Consider the following 25,056-nt stretch of genomic DNA (forward strand, 5'->3'; position numbering starts at 1 on the left):
TCAAGAATAATGGACATCTACATTGGAAAATATGCAGAAGGTGGAGAGGGGCTGCAATTTTTTGGCATGTATATTTAAAGGGATGCCGTCTTTCATATTGCATTGTATGGCGAAAGCTTTTTCTGGAGGTGGAGAGCTTAGAGGACAGAAAACCAAAGATAGGTTATTGTTGCTTTATTTTCATGTATATTACAGAGCAAAAGTGTTTTAGAACAGAACTAAAGTCTCCATACTTACCTGCTCAACAATCCTGCGCCGGCACCTTCTAAGTGCTGGTCTGCGGGCCTCTTCATTGGCCTGCAGGGGATAATGTCATTCCTGCGCATGAGGCCTTCATCCCAGCACTGTAAGCTGAGCTGTGCATGCCCAGCTCAGTTTACAGTGCCAGAGGAGAAGGCAGGTAGGGCCATTTTATTACAAAAGAGACATGCAATGGTGTTTGTAAAGGCATTAAAATAAAAAGCCTTCTGTGTGCAGCAGCCCCCCAGTACTCAGCTGAGCTCATCTCAATCCAGCGTTGTTGCACAAGAGTCTGCTGTCCTGGACTCGCCCTCCTCATTGGCCGAGACAGCTGCGAAGCGCCATTAAGTCAATGAGGATAGAGGGGATGGGCTGGGCAATGGCTTTGTGTCTGAATGGACACAGGGAGCTGCGGCTCGGCTTGGGTGCCCCCATAACAAGTTGCTTGCTGTGGGGACACTCAACAGGAGGGAGAGGCCAGGAGTGCCAAAGAGGGACCAGAGAAGAGCATTCAGGCTGCTCTGTGCAAAAACCACTGCAACAGAGGAGGTAAGTATAACGTGTTTGTTATTTTTCACAAAAAAACAAGGCTTTAAACACTTTCTCCAGGAAGATTTTCCCCCTTAATGACCAGGCCATTTTTTGCGATACGGCACTGCGTTGCTTTAACTGACAATTGCGATGTCGCGCAACGCTGTACCCAAACAAAACTGATGTCGTTTTTTTCCCACAAATAGAGATTTATTTTGGTGATATTTGATCACCTCTGCGGTTTTTGTTTGCGCTTTAACCACTTGCCGACCAGCTGGCGTCATTATACTGCGGCAAGTCGGCATGATCCCATGAACCGTCGTAGCTATACGTTGGTCCCTTTAAGCAGGATAGCAAGCGCGTGCCCGCTGCATGGCAGGTGCCAGTGCTTGTAACCGGCTGTCGGGATGACCGCCAGCCACAAGCGAACGTGGGCACGAGAGAAAAACGTGTGTGTGTGTGTGTGTGTGTGTGTATAAACACACACATCCCAGTGTCCGCCATAATGTCGCAGTCTCAATAAAATCAGATGAAGTAACTTTCTTCACATATCTGATGGTGGGTGGGATGGAATACATCCTAATTGGCATTCAATCCTGCCCAGTAACATCTACAGGAAGAGTCCAAACCTCCCAAGTCCTGCCTCACAGATGAAGGGAAACCCCTTCATACACACATACATAGCCTGCTGATAAAGCTAGCTGTGTTGTTGCCGGGCAGGATGGAATAAATCACAATTGGCATTGAGTCCTGCCCAGTTGACACTGGCTGGCATATTGAACAGGGAGAGCTCCACCCCTCAGATCCTGCCCCCCCCCCGAGCCCTACTCTCTGTGAAGTTATTAATTTACATATGGTGGAAATCCCTTCCTCTGTAGTCTTGAAGTAAGCAATTAGTCTTTGCACCAAGGAATGACATAGGAGGAGGCATGACAGGTTTACATTTTTCCCCACCCACATGAAGGCCCAGAAACACCCACAGTAACCCTTGGACCCACCCACATCAACTCCCAGAACTGGTAAAATAGAAAAGGAAGTACCCACCAAGCCAGAGAAGGGTCAGGTAAGTAAAAATGGGGGGGTAGTCTGCAGCACCACCACCACAGAAGGTTTTTCACCTTAATGCATTAAGGTGAAAAACCATGAGGGTTTACAACCCCTTTAATGCATTAAGATAAAAAGCCTTCTGTGTGTAGCAGCCACCATATTACCTGAGCCCCCTCTCTATCCAGCGATGTCCACGAATCCCTTGGCCATCCAATTCTCTCACTCCTGATTGGCTGAGACACCTCAGCGCCGCCATTGGCTCCCATGTCTGTCAATCAAATTCAGTTAGCCAATGAGGGGAGAGAGGGGGCGGGGTCGACCTGCAGCTCTTTTCTGAATGGACACATGGAGCAGCCACTTGGCTCAGCTGCCCCCATAGCAAGCTGCTTGCTGTGGGGCACTCAATGGGAAGGAGAGGCCAGGGGGTGCAAAAAGACACCCGAGAAGAGGAGGAGTGTAACATGTTTGTTGTGGGTTTTTTTTGTTTGTTTTTTAAAGAGACTTTACAATCACTTTACCAAAAACTTTGATTCCAAATCCCCCCCCCCCCCCACTTTGGTTTAGTGAGCAGCCTCAACAAGGTAATGCACATGTAGCCTTTTCTGCAGAGACTCACGGAGACACCATCTTATTGCTAACCCAGGCACTAGTTGAATCAAATTTTTTGTAAGCTTGGGCATTTATTTTTATTTTATTTATTTTTTTTTTTTATATACAGGGTCACTCCACCTGAAACTGATACCTTGGGTAGTTCCTGTTGGGTGGGCAGAATCAGCCACTGGCTTTATGAATCTGTCTAAATTCCAGTAATAAAATCGTAGCACCTGAGTTCCTGGATAGAAGACTTTGTAGTATTATTTTTTCTTTAATTTTTCTTGTCCTTCATACTGGAGGATGTGGCACACAGAAGAGACAGCCATGTGGTGGCAAAGCTGGGAAATCAAATGGAATTCTATAATAATTTGGTTGATGATTGTCGCATGTAATGTTTATTGCAGTTGTAAAAAAATAAATAAACATATATCTCTTTTCTTCAAGGAGGGGAAAAGAGGAAAAGAAAACGCAGTCGGAGCAGATCATCCTCTGTGTCTTCCTCTTCCTCCTCATCGTCGTCCTCAGGTTCATCATCGTCCTCTTCAGGCTCTTCATCTTCCAGCAGCAGAAGCAGCTCCAGAAGTAGAGGTATCAGCAGGGACAAACTCTGAGCTCTGGTATTATTCTGGTGTATTATAGAACTGAGGCAGCTAAATCTGCATTGGCGTTTCTTCTTTGTAGCTAGTAAACATGTGACTGATGTACATTAACCGCTTGCCGACCATATAACTTATATGCGGCCTCCCTGCACTGGATCACATACCTACTACGTGATACATGCTCTCACCGGCATGGCTGTGCTGTGATTCATCACCGTATATACCGATCACGGTCCTGGCCATTGATTGACCGCCGCCACCCGGTGATCGCCTCTGAGCTTCCCAGAACACAGCTCTGTGAATGTAAACAACACAGAGCTGTGTTCAGTTAAGTGATCTTTTTGTTTAATACCCTGCTAAACAGGGTGGTGTCCATGGCCATTAGTCAGTTCCCACCAGTGTCGGTGTCAGATTGCCTGCCGCAATATCGCAGTCCCGTTCTAAGTTGCTGATCACCGTCTTTATTGGTACATATGCACAGATTGTAGACGCCATCTTTCACACAAAGCAATCAATATACACTTGTTGGGATTTTTTTTACCCAAGACATGTAGCACAATACATTTTTGGCCAATTTTTTTTTTTAGAAGATTTTATTTGTTTATTTTTTGGACATGTTTTATAGCAGAAAGTAAACGCAGTTTTTTTTGTTTGTCAAAATTGTTGGTATCTTTTAATTTATGTGATAAAAAAACCCAGAGGTACTAAAATACCACCAAAAGAAAGCTCTATTTGTGTGAAAAAAGTGCTCTAAATTTAGTTTGGGTATGGCGTTGCAATTTTCAGTTAAAGCGGAGCTCCACCCGATTTTAACACATTAGACCTAAACAATTCACTTCATGTCATAATGCAAAAAAAAATAAAAATTCAATTTTTACAACTCTACCTTAGTTGTGATTATAATCTTCTGTGCTTCTTGTATGTGTAGTCTTCGGATATAGGCATGGATATTGCGGCTATTTCGTCATTTCCTTAGAGCCGCACTGGCTCCTGGGAGCTTGTTATTGTTCCCAGGAGTCAATGCAGCGGCCTGGCTCAGCTCCATTGCCATCACAATGGGGCGGGACTTCGAACGACACCACCGTTGAGTTACTGCGCATGCGTGAAAATTTGGGATACAACGCGCAGTGCATGCTGGTTGATCAGCGGCACTGTATCCTGGAAGAGGATGCCTGTGGGCTTCACATGCCCAGGAAAATATTAAATTCATTATTTTCCTCAAAATTCTACAAACAATACCCCATAATGACAACGTGAAAGAAACCTTTGCACATTTATTATAAATAAAAAAAACAAAAAAAAAAAAACAATGTACATAAGTATTCTCACAGCCTTTGCTCAATACTTTGGTGAAGCTCCTTTGGCACCAATTACAGGGCTTTCACACTAAGCCACCCATAGCGTCGGCGGTAAAACGCCAATATTTTTACCAGCGTTTTACCGTCAGATTTGCGGCGCATTTCGGCTGCTTTTAGCCCCGCTAGCAGCCGAGAAAGGTTTAAAACCGCCTGCAGTGCACCGCAATAGCGGCTTTTTGCTGGCATTATAGGCCTGCTGCCCCATTGGTTGATGGGGAGCAGCGGTAAACACCAGAGAAGCTGCTGGCATTGGTTGATGGGGAGCAGCGGTAAACACCAGAGAAGCTGCTGGCAGGACTTTTCCTGACGTCCTGCCAGTGCACCGCTCCAGTGTGAAAGCCCGAGGGCTTTCACAACGGAGACGATGGTGCAGCTGTTTGAGGGCGGACGGCAGGTGCTATTTTTAACGCTACAGCGCCTGCAAAATGCCCTTGGTGTGAAAGGGGTCTTACAGTCTCAAGTCTTTTTGAGTATGATGCTACATGCTTGGCACATCTATTTTTGGGAAGTTACTCCCATTCTTCTTTGCAGGACTTCTCAAGCGCCACCAGGTTGGATGGGGAGTGTCGGTGCACAGCCATTTTGAGATCTCTCCAGAGATGTTCAATCGGGTTCAAGTTTGGGCTCTGGCAATTCAAGGACATTCACAGAATTGTCCCATAGCCACTCCTTTGTTATCTTGGCTGTGTGCTTAGGGTTGTTGTCCTGTTGGAAGATGAACCTTTGTCTCAGTCTGAGGTCCAGAGCGCTCTGGAGCAGGTTTTCATCAAGGATGTCTCTGTACATTGCTGCATCATCTTTCCTTTGATCCTGACTAGTCTCTCAGTTCCTGAAGCTGAAAAACATCCCCACAGCATGATGGTATTGGCCAGGTGATGAGCAGTGCCTGGTTTCCTCCAGACATGACACTTGCCATTCAGGCCAAAGAGTTCAACCTTTGTTTCATCAGACCAGAGAATTTTTTTTTCTCATGGTCTGAGTCCTTCAGGTGCCCTTTGGCAAATTCCAGGCAGCTGTCATGTGCCTTTTTTTACTGAGGAGTGGCTTCCGTCTGGCCACTCTACCATACATGCCTGTTTGGTGGAGTGCTGCAGAGATGGTTGTTTTTCTGGAAGGTTCTTCACTCAACAGAGAAACGCTGGAGCTCTGTCAGAGTGACAAACGGGTTCTTGGTTACCTCCCTGACTAAGGCCCTTCTCCCCCTATCACACAGTTTGGCCGGGCAGCCTGCCTTGGGAAGGGTCCTGGTGGTTCCAAACTTCTTCTATTTATGGATGATGGAGGTCACTGTGCTCATTATGACCTTCAATGCTGCAGAAATTTTTCTGTACCCTTCCCCAGATCTGTACCTCGATACAGTACTGTCTCGGGGGTATGCAGACAATTCCTTGGACTTCATGGCTTGGGTTGTGCTCTGACATGCACTGTTAACTGTGGGACCTTATATAGACAGGTGTGCGCCTTTCCAAATCATGCCCAATCCACTGAATTTATAACAAGTGGACTCCAAGTTTATAGAAACATCTCAAGGATGATCGGTGTAAACAGGATGCACCTGAGCTCAATTTTGAGTGCCATGGCAAAGGCTGGGAATACTTATGTTAATTTTATTTATTTATTTTTTTAAATAAATTTGCAAAGATTTCAAATCAACTTCTTTCACGTTGTCATTATGTTGTAGTGTTTGTGGCATTTTGAGGAAAAGAATGAATTTAATCCATTTTAGAATAAGACTGTAACATAACAAGATGTGTAAAAAGTGAAGCGCTGTGACTACTTTCCAGATGCACTGTAGTTGATCTTAAAGTAGTATTCTGCGATATACTCAACTAATCTTAAAACTGCTTCCTTGCTCCTCCACAAACCAACCCCCCCCCCCCCCCCCCCCGAACACCTATACAGACTAATGCCGCGTACACACGATCAAACAATCCGGTGGAAAAGTCCGGCAAACTCAAGTCCGCCAAACAATCCCCCCGTGTGTAGCCTCCGGCATACTTTTTTGACCCGAAAGTACGGCGGACTTAGAATGCCGTGTTGCACACCAATCTATCCGTCGGACTCGCATTTCGGCGAACAATCCGGCCGTGTGTGTGCCAGTCCGCCGTACTTTTGAAATGAGCGGACTTTTCCCACCCGGAGAAAAGTCCGCTAATTTCAAGCGGGTCTCCAGGTAGGCGGGGCCCGCGAAGGAGACGTCGCTGGCCCCACCGCCTGGTATGGACTTAAAGGGGAACCCCAACGCCGAAAAAAAACGGCGTGGGGGTCCCCCCCAAGTCCACAACAGACCCTTGTCCAAGCACGCTACCCGGCCGGCCAGGAAAGGGGGGCGAGCGAGTGCCCCCCCCCCCCCCCTCCTGAGCCGTACCAGGCCGTGTGCCCTCAACAAGGGGGTGTCTTGGGGAAGGGGGGGCCGCGCGGAAGGCTTCCGAACGGAAGGCGGCGACAGAAGACCGGGCCACCGCCTGTAAAAGAGCTATAAGAAGGCGCGGTGGCCCGGCAGAAGAACCGAAGAGGGGGACAAGACCCCCGAAGTCGGGAGAAGAGGCCGGCGGCGGCGAGGAAGAAAGCCGGACTCCTCCGCTAGCAAAAGAGCTACAAGAAGATAGCGGAGGAGTCCGGCGAGAAGACCCCCGAAGAGGGAAGACCCCCGGAGCTGTGCAATAAAGTATTTTATCTCGTGTGTTGTGTTTTTTTTTTTTTTGTACTTTTATTTTACAGGTGAATGGGTACGGGTACGTTGTACCCCATACTCATTCACACAGGGTGGGGGCCGGTATCCGGGGGCCCCCTTATTAAAGGGGGCTCCCGGATTCCGATAAGCCCCCCGCCCGCAGACCCCGACAACCAACGGCCAGGGTTGTCGGGAAGAGGCCCTTGTCCTCATCAACATGGGGACAAGATGCTTTTGGGTGGGGGGGGGCCGCGCGGCCCCCCCTTCCCCAAGGCACCCCCCATGTTGAGGGCACGCGGCCTGGTACGGCTCAGGAGGGGGGGCGCTCGCTCGCCCCCCTTTCCTGGCCGGCCGGGTAGCGTGCTCGGACAAGGGTCTGTTGTGGACTTGGGGGGGTCTCCCACGCCGATTTTTTTTTTTTTTTTTTTTTTTTTTTTTTTTCGGCGTTGAGGTTCCCCTTTTAAGTCCATATCAGGCAGCGGGGCCAGCGACGTCTCCTTCGCGGGCCCCGCCTACCTGGAGACGCGCTCGAAATAAGCGGACTTTCCTCCGCGTGTGTGGGCGAGTCCGTTCATTTCGAAAGTACGGCGGACTTAGTACGGCGGACTTAGTACGGCGGACTTAGTACGGCGGACTTAGTACGGCGGACTTAGTACGGCGGACTTAGTACGGCGGACTTAGTCTGCTGAAAAAGTGCCGTGTGTGGACAAGTAGCCCGTTCGGAAATTCCGACGGACAGTCTGGCGGAAGTCCGCCAGACTAAGTACGTCGGACAGACGGCTACGTGTGTACGCGGCTTAACCTGTGCAAGAAAGATGTATATACCTACCTGTTTTCAGCCCACTCCCATCCTTGATGGGGTCCTGTTTGTCATCAAACCAATAACTTACACTCGATGTGATCGCTTTAATAAATCTTTGGACTTTTAAACAAATCCATAGTGTGCTGGTGACATGCGCTTCCTTGTATGAAAATCACCATTTAACCAGCTGGTCAGTGCTGTGGGATTGGGATGGAAACAGAGGAGCAAATCCCTGAAAATGGGTCCTGCGTGGCCCCAAAACTTTGCACTTTACTGCTGTGGTGTGATCATCTAAAAAACAAAACAAAAACATTTGGACAATATTTCAAAGATCCTTGTGTGCTGGTGAGAAATAATTTGGCTTATGTTACTGGTTTCCAGCTGGCAGTTGCTACATTTTGACATTTCCAAGAACGTGTGTGATGGGAATATTATACAAGGTGCAGAGCATTATCTCCCTATAACAAGAGTTTGTTAACTAGGAACATCATTGGGGGCGGGGAGTGGCAGGTATTTTTTTAATTAAAAACTGTACATTTAATGAAAATTACTTTTAAAAGGGCATTAACAGGTTTGCAGTTATGGAATTTTAGTACTTGGGTTTTTCCCAAACAGCCTGGAGTTTCACCTTTTGTATAGTGGGGTTTATGCTTTCACCACAAGAGGGCCCCCTATGGCTTGCTATTTATTTACTTATCGCATGTACTTGTATAGCGCTGTCAAGCTATACAACGCTTTACACTTGTATTGTACATTGACATCACTCTGTGCCCTCAAGGAGCTTACAATCTAAGGTCCCCAACTCACATTCATACATACACATACTACATACCAATGTATACAGGAGCCCATTGCCTACCAGCATGTCTTTTGGAGTGTGAAAGGAAACCAAAGTACCTGGAGGAAACCCACACAAGCCCAGGGAGAACATGCAAACTCCATGCAGGTAGTGCTGTGGTTGGGATTCAAACCAACAGCCCTAATGCCTGCCAGGTGGATGTGCTAACCACTTGGGCACTGTGCTACCCAACCCCACAGTTTGTACCATACAGCTTAACATATATTGACATCTCTGCCCATGTTATATTAGGAGCTAAATATAGAACTATATGGTTTTTAGTGGGCTAAAAGTATACTAAATACGTATTTTTGCCTTGAGGATAATGCCCATAGACGCAGGCACACTGAGCGCGCCGCAGTTAATGGCGATATGCCGCAAGTGGCGGCTCCCGTGCTCATGCATGGGAGTGACGTCATTGAGGCTCCGACTAATGACAGCGCCGGAGCAGAGCGACCCACCAAGAAGATGGAGGCTCTGGACTACAGGGGATGGCGGTGACTTCGCTGGCTCCTGTGTCAGGTAAGCGACACATAATGGACTACTATGCGATGCATAGTAGTCCATTATGCTTTACCTTTGCAGGGAATCAAAGAGGAAGTAAACTCATCAGGGTTTACTTCCTCTTTAACCCCTTAATAGGGGAAGAAGGCCGATTGACCTATTGTGATACATACAGTATCTCACACGAGTACACCCCTCACATTTTTGTAAATATTTTATTCTATCTTTTAATGTGACAGCACTGAAGAAATGACACTTTACTACAATGTAAAGTAGTGAGTGTACAGCTTGTATAACAGTGTAAATTTGCTGCCCCCTCAAAATAACTCAACACACAGCCATTAATGTCTAAACTGCTGGCAACAAAAATGAGTACACCCCTTCCTTCCTTCCTTCCTTCCTTCTGGGATGACAGCCATGCAGATCAATTTTATGCAGTGTACGGTGTATGGTCTGAGCACTGACAGGCTGACCCCCACCCCTATAACCTCAGCAGCAATCCTATGTCTATTTCCCAAAGACAACCTCTGGATATGACGCTGAGCACATGCACTCAACTTTTTATCTATTGATATTGATCTTATTGATATATTTTCCAGCAAGCAGGCTATTATAATTTCAATTATTTAGTTGTAGTTTCTCTATGGGGTATGCAATACATGCAATGATTATAATTTGCACATGAAGTTAACAGCCCTGCACTTTTGTTGAAATCATTTTATGGTGGTGTGGAAACACATCGGTGCATGCAGCTGCAATTAATATAGATCAAAAATTAAGGGTAGCGCAGGACTATCGCACAGTATATGAAAAGTGTCTGATATTAAAACGGATTCACAGACTCATGTTGTTTGTAAAAATAAATGCATTTATGTTTTAAAGCATGTAATACTATATTTAATGGCATTTCATCTCACTTTTGTCTAATTACTTGTATGAACCATTTAGATGTGCAGATTGTACACTAATGTTTGATTTTCTATTTTCAATTTGTTAGATGTTAAAAAACACAAGTCTAAGAATACCATTAAAGAAAAACACAAGAAGAAGGTAAGGCCAGTCTGTGTTTGTTTTTTCTGTGAATGTACAATTTGTGTTTTCTGGTCCAACTTTTTTTTAAATGTAGAAAACAAGGTAACATGACAACCACCACCCACACAGGGGATACATTGTACAATACGTGGCATGAAGACATGGGCTAAGACACGTTCAGACGGGTGTTTTTTTAAGGCTGCAAAATGTCAACTGTGCGACCAAACGGGTTGAGCCGAAGGTCCATGCGGGATGGCACAGTGGTGTAGTGGTTTTCACTCGCCAAGCAGTAAAAAGGGTTGCTGGTTCGAATCCCAACCACAACACTACCTGCCTGGAGTTTGCATGTTCTCCCTGTGCCTGCGTGGGTTTCCTCCAGGTACTCCGGTTTCCTCCCACACTCCAAAGACATGCAGGTAGGTTAATTGGCTTCTGTCCAAAATTGGCCCTAGTATATGAATGGGGACCTTGGATTGTGGGCTCCTTGAGGGTAGGGACTGATGTGAGTGTGCGATGTACAGGGATAGGGACAATTGTAGACACTCATGTTGAACTGGATGGACTGGTGTCTTTATTCAACCTTACTAACTATGTATGTAGATCGCCTGAGTTTGAGGGCCTAGAAGGGGAACCCATGTTTATGGTACATAGTCCGCTGTAAGCTATACACAAGCAAATCGGCTGAATACCCACACGGGGGTCCGGGTGAGATGGTTCATAAAAACGGAATTGGTAAATACATTTATGTTGTGACATCAAAGGTTGTGATTTTGCGGCATAAGCGACCTAAGTCCGAGGACTTGGGGGAATGCTGTAGATAGGTGTTGATGTGGGAAAAGATAAGCCCAGAGTCGGTAGTGAGCAGAGAAGCCACAAGAGGAACACAAAAAAGGGGAGGGGCTTTAAGCACAATCTACCCCCGCCCCCTCCAATGTCAATTTTTTTTTTGGGGGGGGGGGGGATGTGGGGATGAGTGGGTTTTTTCCAGGCCCTGGCAATTGTGCGTTTAGAGGCAATAAACAGGTCACCAACTTTTGTTGATATGAGAACAGGCTCTGGATAGGCAATGCAGTAAGGCCGCTTTGGCATCCTTGTAAATAGGTATGAGGGTAAGGTTTGCGTTTTATCTTTTTTGTTTTGTTATGTTCTTTGTTCAGTGAATTTGCACAAGACCAGATTAGAAAGAATAGCCGGTCTTTTTAGCAAACCTAAAAACGGATATGTTCCCCCGCCCATACCTGGCTGAATCAATGCCATCTATCCGTAATCCTGGAAATAGATTTATCCCTCTATACAGGACCAATGTCATTTAAAAATTGATAGCCGAACGCATTACATAGTTACATAGTAGGTGAGGTTGAAAAAAGACACAAGTCCAACCTGTGTGTGTGTGATTATATGTCAGTATTACATTGTATATCCCTGTATGTTGCGGTTGTTCAGGTGCTTATCTAATAGTTTCTTGAAACTATTGATGCTCCCCGCTGAGACCACCGCCTGTGGAAGGGAATTCCACATCCTTGCCGCTCTTACAGTAAAGAACCCTCTAAGCAGTTTAAGGTTAAACCTCTTTTCTTCTAATTTTAGTGAGTGAGTCTTGTTTAACTCCCGTTTGCGAAAAAGTTTTATCCCTATTGTGGGGTCACCAGTATGGTATTTGTATATTGAAATCGTATCCTCTCTCAAGCGTCTCTTCTCCAGAGAGAAGTTCAGTGTTCGCAACCTTTCCTCAGAACTAATATCCTCCAGACCCCTTTATCAGCTTTGTTGCCCTTCTTCTTTGTACTTGCTCCATTTCCAGTACATCCTTTCTGAGGACTGGTGGGCAAAACTGGACAGCATACTCCAGGTGAGGCCGGACCAGAGTCTTGTAGAGTGGGAAAATTATCGTTTTATCTCTGGAGTTGATCCCCTTTTTAATGTATGCCAATATTCTGGTTGCTTTGTTAGCAGCAGCTTGGCATTGCATGCCATTGCCAAGCCTATCATCTACTAAGACCCCCAGGTACTTTCCATCCTAGATTCCCCCAGAGATTCTCCCCCCAGTGTATAGATTGCATTCATATTTTTGCCACCCAAATGCATTATTTTAAATTTTTCTACACTGAACCTCATTTGCCATGTAGTTGCCCTCCTCATTAATTTGTTCAGATCTTTTTGCAAGATTTCTACATCCTGCAGAGAAGTTATTGCCCTGCTTAGCTTAGTATTGTCTGCAAATACGGAGATTAAACTGTTTACCTCCTCCTCCAGGTCGTTTATGAACAAATTTTAAATAGGATTGGTCCCAGCACAGAACCCTGGGGGACCCCACTACCCACCCCTGACCGTTCCGAGTACTCCCCATTTATCACCACCTTCTGAACTCGCCCTTGTAGCCAGTTTTCAATCCATGTACTCCCCCTATGATCCATGCCAACGGACCTTATTTTGTACAGTAAACGTTTATGGGGAACTGTGTCAAATGCTTTTGCAAAATCCAGATACACCACGTCTACGGTCCTACCTTTATCTAGCTGGCAACTCACCTCCTCATTGAAGGAATAAAAGCGGCCATTTTTCTTTGTGAGTGAGCATTCCAGAAATACCTTTTACTTGTACATGTTCCTGGCTGGTTTTATTTTGTCTAGTTGTTTAGTCTGCTATTCAGAAAGTAAGGCGTCGTTCACACGGGCGTGCTACAGCGTTACACCCATGCGAGGGCCACGTTTGCCTGTATGGGCATGCACAGGTGTTCCATGCAGCCGGTCCTATTCACATCAATTGGGATGGAGCAGCTGCACAGACACAGACCCTGCTCTCGATTTGGCATCCTTGTGGGTTCGGGTGCATGTCCTCAAATGTGAACAGAGTACAATCAGGGTAGTTTACCTGTACAGATGTCAAATTATGAGCAGCAGCTGTGTCTGTGCTGTTGCATCCAAGTTGACCTGAATTGGACTGCCTGGACGGTGATGCACGGAACACCTGTCACATGGGCCTACACTGTAATACGCCCGTGTGAATGAGGCCTCATGTTGAGATGCAGCAGTATATTATAACTGGGGATTAAAGAGGAACTGAATGCAATAAAAGTGAAAGATTTGATCTTTTATTGGGAACAACTGGAAATCTACTGTGGACTGCTTTTCAAAGGGTCATTAAAGTCTGCCACACACCTAAACTTTAACAGCACACCAAGTCATTCACTCAGTACTGCACATGTTGCCAACAAATGACAGTATTAAATATATTAACAATTGAACTGTTTATGGCATAAATCTGGTCGAAATTGTCCGTATGTACAGGAAGATCAGACGGTGTGCAACTCCAATCTAGAGCTTAATAAAAGTCAAAAAGTAAGACGTCCCAGAGGAGAGATAAATATGTAGATGGGTAAAATCAAGCGTCTTTAGCTGACACTGTACGGTGGAGGTGAGATTGTCTCTGGAGTGGGCTGGGAACCTGACCACTGAACTAAAAAAAAGGGATGGGGGAATAGTGTAGCACAGTTTAAAGCGGTTCTTCACCCTAAAGGGGAAGTTCCGCTAGTATTATCCCTCCCCCCCCCTCCGGTGCCACAATCGGCACCTTTCGGGGGGGAGGGGGGTGCAGTTACCTGGATAATCCAGGTAACTGCACCCACTTCCGGCCAGACCGCCGCAGACCCCCGCATCGCTCCGCACGATCACTCGTCATCTGCCGCCGACATCGCTGGAACCTGGGACAGGCAAGTGTGATATTATTAAAAGTCAGCAGCTGCAATATTAGTAGCTGCTGGCTTTTAATATTTTTTTTTTTAGGTGCAGCTCCTCTTCAAGTGATTAGCATTAACCACTTGCTTGCCAGACACTTAAACCCCCCCCGTCCTGCCCAGACCAATTTTCAGCTTTCAGCGTTGATGCACTTTGAATGACAATTGCGTGATCATACAACACTACTCAAATTAAATTTTTATCATTTTTTTCACACAAATAGAGCTTTCTTTTGGTGGTATTTAATCGCAGCTGAAGTTTTTATTTTTTGCTAAAGAAACAAAAAAAATTGAAAATTTTGAGAGAAAAAAATCATGTTTTATAGTTTGTTATAAAATTTTGTAAACGGTTAACTTTTCTCCTTCATTGATATGCGCTGATGAGGTGGCACTGATGGGCACAGATGAGGCGGCACTGATGGGCGGCACTAATGGGCACTGGTAGGTGACACTGATAGGCACCACTGTTGATGAGGCACTGACTGGGCACTGTTTACTGCTAGGTGGCATAGGTTGGCACAGATGAGTTGGCGGCAGCTCACCTTGACCGATGTCCCTCTCACAGCCGCCGGTGATCGGCTGTTTTTTTTTTTTTTTCTCCTCACGCTGAAAGCGCGAGGAGAAAAAATAGCTGATTACCGTCTCTGTTTACATCACATGATCAGCTGTCATTGGCTGAGAGCTGTTCAGGTGGTAAGGGGTCAGGATCGACTCCTTACTCCGATCTTTGATCAGCCGAGTTTCATAGACTTGCTGATCACAGAGTGCGCCGCACGTGCCTTGCAGGGGGCCCGCAGGCTGCTCGGGCATGGGAGGACGTCAATAGACGTCCGCCCAGCAAAGTAGGGCCCCGCTGTAGCCTTCATTTGGTTATAGCATGGTTCTGACCAAGTTAAAAATATCAGTATTGAGCTCACCAGACCTCAAAAATGTCAGGTATGTGATCTCTCAAATGAGTCCCCTCATGGGGTGGGGGGCGGGGTGTCTTCTGGACCGTGCTATAGCCGATGTGAGGCCGGAGCCACTGATGGAGGCATGGCCCTGCCTCTGAGACACGTTCTGATTGGCCATTCTACTCCCAGTTCTGTCAGCTCTGTCACTGCGGCTGTTCTCTGGCATCCCACAAGGCTCCCTGCATCTCCTCAAGCAGCATATCCAGCCTCGGACGGCTGCAGCACGGACCAGAACTCGAGTGGACTCATTTGAGAGATATCAATGTCATTTTGGATGTCTTTTGAGTGCAATATTTTATGTTTTTAATGCTAATCACTTAATAAACTGAGCTACACTATTGGTGGCTTGGCGCCTCCCCCCCCCCAACACACCTAAACTTAATCTTTCTTTTGTAAACTGAGACTAGTAACAATGTCATTTGTCTGCAGAAAAGAGAAAAAGACAACAAAGTAAAGAAAAAGAAGAAGAAGAAACCGGAGGGATCCAGACCTGTGCAGATATCGAAGGTGCAGCCTCCATCCATCCATCCATCCATCCTCCCTATAGGGGTGTCCGTTTAGATCAGTGTCTGGGAATGGCAAATTGTTGGATATGTAATTAAACATTTTCAGTGTTAGGATCAGGACTATACTGCGCTAGGAAGATAACAGGACTACTATAGGAATAAGAACTGGAAAATGATCTGTCAGGGAAAGAGAGAAGAGTCAGATTCTTTATAATGTAGGAAACCCCAAATTCACGCTCCTATCTCTCATTTGGTTGGTCAGTCAGTGAAAAAATAAATTGAATATACACACTCACTGGCCCCTTATTAGGTACACATGTTCAGGTGCTTGGTAACAGAATTGCATGGCAGCAATTAGTCAATTTAGTCATCTAGACGTGGGGAAGACGACTTCCTGAAGTTCAAACCGAGCATCAGAATAGAGAAGAAAAGGGATTTTAGTGACTTTGAAAGTGGCAAGGTTGTTGGTGCCAGACGGGCTAGTCTGAGTATTTCAAAAACTGCTGATCTACTGGGATTTTCACACACAACCATTTCTAGGGTTTATAGAGAATGGCCTGAAAAAGAGAAAATATCCAGTCAGCGGCAGGAAAATGCGTTGCCAGAGGAGACTGGGCAGACTGGTTCGAGATAATAAAAAGTCAACACTAACTCAAATAACTACTTGTTACAACCAAGGTATACAGAATACCATCTCTGAATGCACAACACATTGAACCTTGAAGCAGGTGGGCTACAGCAGCAGAAGACCACACCCCGGGTGCCACTCCTGTCTAAGAACAGAAAACTGAGGCTACAATTCGCACAGGTTCACAAAAATTGGACAAATGTTGCCTGGTCTGATGTCATTTCAGCTGTGACCTTCAGATGGTAGGGTCAGAATTTGGCATAAAAAACATGAAAGCATGAATTCAGGCTGGTAGTAATGGTGTGGGGGGTATTTTCTTGGCACCCTTTGGGCCCCTTAGTGCCAATTGAGAATAGTTTAAACGCCATGGAGTATTGTTGCTGACCATGTCCATCCCTTTATGACTACAGTGTACTCTTCTTCGGATGGCTCCTTCCAGCAGGATAACGTACAATGTCACATCTCAAATCATCTCACCGCTGGTTTCTTGAACATGACAATGAGGTCACTACTCCAATGGCCTCCACAGTCACCAGATCTCAGTCCAATAGAGCGCTTTTGGGATGTGGTGGAACAAGAGATTCGCTTCATGGATGTGCAGCCAACAAATCTGCAGCAACTGCGTGATGCCATCATGTAATATGGACCAAAATAACCGAGGAATATTTCCAACACCTTGTTGACTCTATGCCATGAAGAATTAAAGTGATACTAAAGTCTCTCTGTTATTTAAAAAAAAAAAAATGTCATACTTAACTGTTCTGTGCAGTTGGTTTTGCACAGAGCACCCCCCATTCTCCTCTTCTCAGGCCCCTCTCCGGTGCTACTCACCCCCCCCCCCCTCCTGCTAAATGTCCCCACGGCAAGCAGCTTGCTATGGGGGCACCTAAGTTGAGCAACAGCTCTCTGTGTCCATTCAGACATGGAGATGTGGCCGGGCCCCGCTCCCTTTCTCTCCTAATTGGCTTGGCTGACTTTGACAGCAGCTGGAGGCAATGGCGCCCCACTGCTGTCTCAGCCAATCAGGAAGGGAGTCCTGGGCAGCCGAGACACTCCTGCAACATTGCTGGATCGAGATGGGGCTCAGGTAAGTATGAGGGGGGTTGCTGTACACAGAAGTGTTTTTTGTTTGTTTTGTTTTTTATCTTAAGGCATTCTAAAACCTTCTGCCTTTACAACCACTTTAAGGCAGTTCTGAAGGCAAAGAGGGGTCCAACCCAGTACTAGCCAGGTGTACCAAAAAAAGTGGCCAGTGAGTGTATGTATATGTGTGTATGTATGTATATATATATATATATATGTGTGTGTGTGTATATGTATGTATGTGTGTGTGTGTGTATATACATACGTACGTACGTACGTACATACATACTCTCATAATAAAAATAGCGGTGGGGCAGAGTGGTACAGCCCTGTTGTGGCCCCCCGACAACTCTTTAGCTGTAGATTGACTGCTAGGAAGATAATGGTATTTTTGAAAACATATAACTAGCTGTGAGTTTTAGCTGCTAGCAGTATGTCAAGATTTCCAGTGATACGATGTGAGATCTCATCTGCTTATGTAACTCTTATTAAATAGGTCACAACTGGTTAGAGGTTATGTTACCAGGACAATTCCATATAGGCTAATAAAGTCTCAAGGCAATCCTGTTGTGAGCAGCTTAATATTAAGCACCTCGTCATGTTTTACTTTCGCTTCCGATACCGCAGTCTTGTGTCCTGGAAAACGAGAAACTCTCTGCTGTTCTTTTAGGTGATCTGCATGTTATTGGTGTCTTGCAGTATCTTAAAGAGAAAAAGAAGAATGAAAACTACAGTATGATAACAGGGAAAAAAATCAAAATGAAAGTGAAGAAAAGCAAAAAGGACAAAGAGGTAAATTACCTTCATTCAAAGTGCATTGTACCTAGTTTTCGTCCTTTTTTTATTTTTTTCTTCCAGTGTGTATTTGTTTTTTGTTTTTGTTTAAGTATATTTTTACTAAGATTTTCATCATAAGAATTTACAGAAATGAAAAGGGGACAGAACTTGGATATAGTAGAGCCCACAAGTACAAAAAATACACTTAAAGTTGATGTAAACCCTATTCATGTAATCTGACCTGGGCACATATATCTGTATTGTTTACTTTTCTCTCTCCAAAGCACTAAGTCCAGTGTCTTTCTGCTGCTTTGTTCTTCGGTTATCAGCATGATAATTTCTGACAAGTTCTCCAAGACGGGAGGTAAAAGCAGCTGAAAATGGAGGTTGTTACTGAGAAGCCTCATTTCACACTTTTTTATACATTCTACTTAACTATAAATCTATTGTATGACTCTTTTTTATTGCATTATATTCAATAAAATATTTGAAAAAGAAAATGGAGGTTGCTATAAATAGATTATCAGAGAGCTTGTCTGCATGTTTATTTCTTCCTCTGCTTATGTGGAAGGGGGTGGGGGGGGTGCCTTTCCTCCAATCAGATGTCATACAGTGTATGCAGAGACTCCCCTCCCACTGCCGAAAGAGGAAGAAAAAATTATAATGCGATGTGCACTTTCTAAGAAATATAGCAAGTTGAAGACCGCAGATATACAAATAGCACTTATGTAGGGAGATTTGTTACATCTCTGTGTATCATCTAAGGCTATTCACTTCACTGGATATAGGAGAGGGTTTAAATCCACTTTAACATAAATTTGACTCTTGGTATACATTGCTTTAAGAAAATAAAACCGCATTGCAAATTGTGAAACAAGTGTTCAAATTGAAACATCTAAGACAAGAAAGTAGAATAAAGAATGTATGTATTTAATGTATTAAATACCAAAATCCAAAGTTAAATATTTAAAAACGAGGACTCGAGCAAAAGAAGGAAAAAAGAAAGGGGAATGGACTCAGCGAGGTATCCAGTACTATGTGGTGAAATGGGATTTAGAGAGATTCAGAGGCCAGGTAGAAAAATTCTAGGATAGTAGGGTTACAAGGGAGCCATATTTCCTGAAAATGGGAATGTCCATCCTGTAACTGGGCTGATGCTTCTTCCAGTCTCAGGTTATTCAATTCAATTATCCCTTCCGTTATAGAGTACACGCTGGGACTTCCAAAATCTTAGAATTACTGCCCTGGCAGCCATAAAAAGAAATTTAAAATCCCTTTCTTGACGCTAGAAATAGATTCTAGGAGTATGGATAATCGTGCTATTTGGGGAGTCTGGGGCACTGTGTCTGAGGCAAATGTGTTATATGTTAATAACATTGTCCCGGAATGGGCGCAAGATGAGACCATTTCATAATTTGTTGCATGGTGCCTATATGAGATGGACATCGCCACCATTGGTCAGATATATTTGGAGGTATTTTATGTAAAATCCAAGGGCAAGAATACCATCTCATAATGACCTTAGAATTTCGCTCCTGTTCTTTACTCACAAAACAAAGTTTGAGTCAAAATGCAAGATTTGTTGACGTCTCCGTGAAGGTAACACCTACATCCCTTTCCCATTCAACAATGTAAGAAGGTTCATCAGAAAAAAATCTCAGGAGAAGGTTATAAAGGGAGGACACGCTATGCGTAGGGGGTCATATTACAGACACAAAGGTGGTAAGAGGGCCGGTGAAGGCCACCCTCTTGCTTTTTAATGTATTGTGAGTTGTAAAGATCACAAAGTTGAAAGTACAAGAACCACCTACTTGAATAACGGGGTAAAACTTGAGTCAATGACATCAGTCAATTAAAAAAAACAAGCTTTTGAAGAGGAAGGAGCAAGTGAAGGTATTCTGTGAGGGAATTCTGGATTACCAATAAGTTCCATTAACGGACTTGTTTAAGAATATAGTAGGGGAATATTAGGTAAACAGTCCCAAATTTTAAGAGTTGGTAAAACAGAGACCCAAATGAGGCAGACTCGCACCTCCCCATTGCTTAGGCCTGGTTAAGGTATCATACCCTAGCTCCAGCCCGGGACCCAGGAAGAGGTGGATCCAAGCTGCTCTGTGCAAAACCGCTGCACAGAGCAGGTAAATATAACATGTTTGTTATTTTAACAGAAAAAAAAAAAAAACGTTTAAATCACTTTAAGGTCTAGTATACATTTGTGCTTTGCTTTTGACACCAGTTTGTGAATAAAGTTTGATGTAGAATGCTGTGGGTTTTTTTTTTTTTTCTGTCCATGGTCAAGAAATGATCACCTTCAGATGAAAGGCAGAAACAGTGGCCATTATGCAAATAGCTTCAATGCTATTTGCATGGCACTGGTGAATTATGACACTCTGCTGGTACTGTTTGGCACCAGTAGGTTGGTGACTTCCGGTAAACCCCAGGGCCGTTTACTTGCTACAGATAATTTTAAAAGTTCTGTGTGTTATGATATGGGTCCTCATAAAATTGTACTATACTAGAAGAAAAATGTATTTTGGCATGTGTTTGACTTCTAAAAGAACTGGGATCTTTTTTTTCTATTTCCCCAGAGAGACAGAAATCGAGCAGAACTGTTGGAATTCCTCAATTCTTCCATGTGACCAAATGACCCAAAGGTGTATCTGGGATGGTTGATCCTCATGGTGCAATCTTCTGAAAAACATGCAGAATCTCATATTGCCTTTCATTTCACAGAGTGCACAATGCTGAAAACACTTGGCAATGGAATTTAAGGTTCATTAAGACTTTGCACCTTCGATCCTCCAAGTGTTCATCAGTATATTCTGGCAGCAAGGGACTTGTCTGATAAAGAAGCCTACTGTTCTTCCTGCTTAGCACTAGATGAAGCGTCCATGCTGCAAGCCATATATATATATGGTTTGTCCAGCCCTAGCAGAGCTTTAAGAACTGCAGGGTGGGAAATTCAGAAATAGAACAACCCCAAATGTACATGTAACATTTTATGGAATCCCCAGCTATTAGATTCCAGTTGTTGGTGACCCTGAAAAGATGCTCCAAAGGGAACCCCTGGGAACTGGAGACCCCATGGAAATTTCAAAGGCTAACTATTTGCATATCCAGAGGCTGAAAAAAAGTTGAAACTTCCAACAGTCAATACAAAGTAAATTTCCATTTCCATGCAGTATTTTTGCACCATTCATAGTCTCTGGGGAGAACAGACCAGTGCCAGGGGTAGCTGCAGACTCCAGCTGACCGACCATGCCTATGCCTGTGTATGTTTCTCCTAAAGGCAAACATGGTAGTGGTTGGTTTCTTTAGGCACACACCTTCTTTTCTCCTGTGGTTTTCACAACTCAGTCCCAGTAGGTAGACTGAGGTAAAAAAAAAAAATTTTTTGGAGGGGGGAGGGGGGGGGGGGGGGAGTAAATTGAATAAACAGAGGGATGCATTCGTCAAAGGAGCGATTGTATCCCACTTGTCGATGGCTATATTACTGTATGCAAATACAGACGTCCAGTGGAAGGTTATTTGATAAGAGAAAACTTAGAGTGTCTCTTGGCAAAACCTTTTTTCAAAGTAAGTGTTATGTTTTTATTGTTGCTTGTGTTCTCAATCAGGGAGATTCACCCCTCTATTTGTACTAGTGACCATTGTCACTGAGAAATGAAGGAAAAATCCAGAATGTTGGAGTTGTTCTCAGAATAAAAGAATGGGACAACCCACTAAGAGGGGGAGGTTCCTCCTACTTTGGGAGTTTTCCTCTACCATCTTATTGCATCTCTAGGACAGGAAGTGAAAGGAACTTTCTCCAGTGGCATGCAGACAGCAAAAAAATAAATAAGTATATAATAACCTGGCAGGGGTGTTAACCCATCCCTGCTATATCCAAAACTACAAAAATATTCTGGCTATCTTTAAATCTACTGGCAGCCTCATTCTAAGACTAATCTAACCCTGTAAAGCAAAAATCGCTATACATACTTTTTCTGCAGCCGATCCGATCCGGTCTCCAGCAGTGGATGCTGTGTGGAGGAGACAGCCGACAGCGGCTGGAAAGTGACATCACCCATATAGTTACTTTGGAGCTTCCATTGTCGGCTGTGTCCTCTGCACTCACCTCCACAGAGAAGCCGCAGCTGACAGCTCAGTGTGGAGACCGGATTGGAGTGGCTGCAGAAAAGATATTTAAAGTAATACCTTGGATTGCGAGTAACTTGGTTTACAAGCGTTTCCCAATACAAGCAATTTTTTTTTTTTTTTTTAATCGACTTGATTTGCGAGTTAACGAGCAGGTTTTAAGCCTCTGGGGTGTGCAGTACCGCATGTGGCTAGAGGTGTGGGGGACAATCTGTTTCCGAGTGTCTCCGGCGCCTCTGCACCTCTGGCCACATGTTGTACTGCATACATCAGCAGTGTCACTGGAACATATTATCTGATTTTCCATTGATTCCTATGGGGAAACTCGCTTTGATATACGAGTGCTTTTGGATTACAAGCATTCTTCTGGAACGAGTTAAGCTTGTAATCCAAGGTACTATTGTATCGTGATTTTTGCTTTACGGGGTTATATAGATTTGTTTTAGAATGTGGCTGCCACTAGATTTAGTTAGGCACTTCCACTTTTAACTGCTTCTTTTTCTTTTTTATTTTTTTTTTCTTTTTTTTTTTCCTTTTTTAATTTGCATTATAGTCTGAATACCATTTTGGTTTTTTTCTCAAAGTGGAGATATCCAATTTTGTAATTTTATGCAAGTATGGCTTGAAAGCTAAAAAGATTGGTGAACTTTGTGGGCACATAATGAGAGGAAAACGGATTAAAACATTATAAATTTTTATTGCAAAGTAGTTAAAAAGCATACAAACACCCTATATGGACACGGTTACCAGTTACCCAATAATGCAGTTATAGAGGTTGGGTCTTTGGTATAAAAGTTGACTTATAAGATAAATGTCTAATAAAATTTGATCCAATATCGCCTCCACACTTGCTCGTCGACGTGTTTCACTAGATATTAGCTTCCTCAGGACATTACTGGGCAGGTGCTTGTGGACTTGTATCCAGGGGTATAGGGACACCCCACGAGACTAGACAGACAATCATAAACGGGGACTCCAAATGGTGACCAGTGTTTCTATAGCATATACACTGGGTAGATGGATGATTATAAATCGCTGTGAGGCAGAACTCTATCATGCCTGTGCCTGGTATATAGCAAGTACTCGGCCAACAATGTAGCAAGGTAGAAATCCAGGCCAAAAAAAAGGCATAGATTATCATTGCGTAAGGTGTACACCGTCAGAATGAGGTACCAAAAAGGTAAACTTCGGGCTCTGAGATGCTACAACAGACAGATACAAAGGGTGCTCCACATCATGAAGGACAGGGCAACATCTAATCATATAGGTGTGACTGGTGTACCCGATTGGGGGGGCCTATCAGTAGGGCCCAACAGTTTAAGCCTAAGTAAGAGGTAGCGGTCCTTTAGTCTCGCTTACATGGATAGAGCTGTCCTCACAATTTTATACTTGTTTAATCAGTTTTCCTCTCATATGCCCACAAAGTCCACCTATTTTTGAGTTTTCAATCCTCACTTGTATATATTGGATGTTGGCATGGTAAGGGGCCTCCCTTCCTATGTATTTTTATGCACTTAGATGGGTATTATAAAATAACATGTTTACAGAACCCTGGTCTAAAAAAGATATTAAAGTGCCATTAAACCCAAAAGCAAAAGTTTTATTATATTGCAGCTTACCAATTCTTAGATGTGATGGCTGCATTCGTTTTCTTTGTTTAGGATTTCCTCCTTCTTCTGTTTTCACCTAGTGATCTAACCAGTAAGTCTGATTTTTTTTTTATTTTTTTTTTCAAAAGAATAAGCTCTCCTGAAAATGTATCAGAGTAATAAGACACAACATTTATCACTTACAGGGGCACTTACAGTGATCGGATTTTTATTCATGTAAAGCCATTATCCCAAAACTGTTACTGTAACTACTATGTGAGCTGGAGTTTGGCTTCCATTTGTTAGTGCATTGAAATCTTCTAGTACATCTAAAGCATGTACACACTGACAGCTCAGGAGGAGCTGCTGTACTAACAATCCAACCTTCGTACAGCAATCTCCCCTGCTGTGAGCTTGTGTTCTGACAGCCCCCTGCCAGAATACTTCCGTCAGCGCTCTAAGCCACTAGGCTGAGAGCGCTGATAGAGAGCCGGTCAGCAGACTTTTTTTTTTTTTTTTTTTTTTTTTTTTTTTTTAGTCATGCCCCTTCAACAGAAGCTGGACAAGCCGACTCCAGTACGCATGGGCCAAATGTTGGCCAGTTCATATTGAACTGGCCGATATTGCCCGACGTTCAGCCCATGTGTACTAGGCTTAACACTCCCCTCCGTCCAGGTTAACAATGCTGCTGTCAAAAGGTGTCTTGCTTGGTCCCCCATCCAGTGTGGAGGCACTCCTAATTCAGCAGGAGTGTTACTGACCAGATCACCAGGTGAAAACCGAGGGAAAAAGCCAAAGAAAATAAAGCTGATGCAGCCACCATATCCAATGATTGGTAAGATGCAGTATATTACATGTTTTAATACTGCTTTAAAAATGGAGGCTAAAAATTTACTAAACTGGTCCTATTTTAATTTATCAACATAAGACTGACTGTTGATGCCAAGGGGACAAAAGAAAATTTTTTTTTTTACATTATTTTCTATTTTTTTTACATTTTTCACAAAAGGGTTTCTTATTTGATGTATGTGGTCAGTTTAGGTGGAAATCTTAGTGGAGCTCTTCCCGTTTTTAGGACATTGTACTGAAATAAAAGTGTTTGGAGTACAGATACATTTCTATTTGATAGTTTTTGAATATCAGTCCCTTTGTCCTCACAACTGGTTGGTAAATGCTCACTCAGTGGATTTAATCGTGTGTATAAACATCTACTTGTCTTTTGTGGGAACTCCACTCAGAACTAATATTCCAGTGTGGAATGCCATCAGCAAGTCATCTGCTGCCTTCTGTTCCTTGGAAACCATTTTGGGGAGATCTGTTAAGGCCATAGCTATCTGCCTTTAGCTTTAGACACTTGGGTGCCCGGTGCCAGGGCGCAAATTGGAGCTGGGCTTCTTTCCCAGTTCCTTAACATCAGTGTCAGAGAAAAGG

At 44.1% G+C, this 25,056-nt stretch overlaps 1 protein-coding gene across 1 annotated transcript; it reads left to right on the forward strand.

The window, feature by feature from the left end:
- Positions 1 to 309: 309 nt before the first annotated feature.
- LOC143986673 (uncharacterized) lies at positions 310 to 24,751 on the forward strand. Its single transcript, XM_077485080.1, has 6 exons — positions 310 to 400; positions 2,857 to 3,000; positions 10,185 to 10,237; positions 15,335 to 15,412; positions 17,822 to 17,914; positions 20,488 to 24,751. Exons 1-6 carry the CDS (start codon positions 310 to 312, stop codon positions 20,536 to 20,538), a joined length of 510 nt encoding a protein of 169 aa, XP_077341206.1. The 3' UTR covers positions 20,539 to 24,751.
- Positions 24,752 to 25,056: the final 305 nt, after the last annotated feature.

The sequence above is a fragment of the Lithobates pipiens genome, unplaced genomic scaffold, assembly GCF_037356315.1.
Source record: "Lithobates pipiens isolate NorthernLeopardFrog02 unplaced genomic scaffold, aLitPip1_a1.2 Scaffold_18, whole genome shotgun sequence".
NCBI classification, from domain to species: Eukaryota; Metazoa; Chordata; class Amphibia; order Anura; family Ranidae; genus Lithobates; species Lithobates pipiens.

Excerpts from the sequence above, each read along its gene's own strand:
- LOC143986673 (XM_077485080.1), top strand. The coding sequence starts at position 310 with ATGTCATTCCTGCGCATGAGGCCTTCATCCCAGCACTGTAAGCTGAGC. Across the intron at positions 401-2,856 it reads AGTGCCAGAGGAGAAGGCAG|GAGGGGAAAAGAGGAAAAGA; the intron begins GTAGGGCCATTT and ends CTTTTCTTCAAG. Across the intron at positions 17,915-20,487 it reads AAAGCAAAAAGGACAAAGAG|AGAGACAGAAATCGAGCAGA; the intron begins GTAAATTACCTT and ends CTATTTCCCCAG.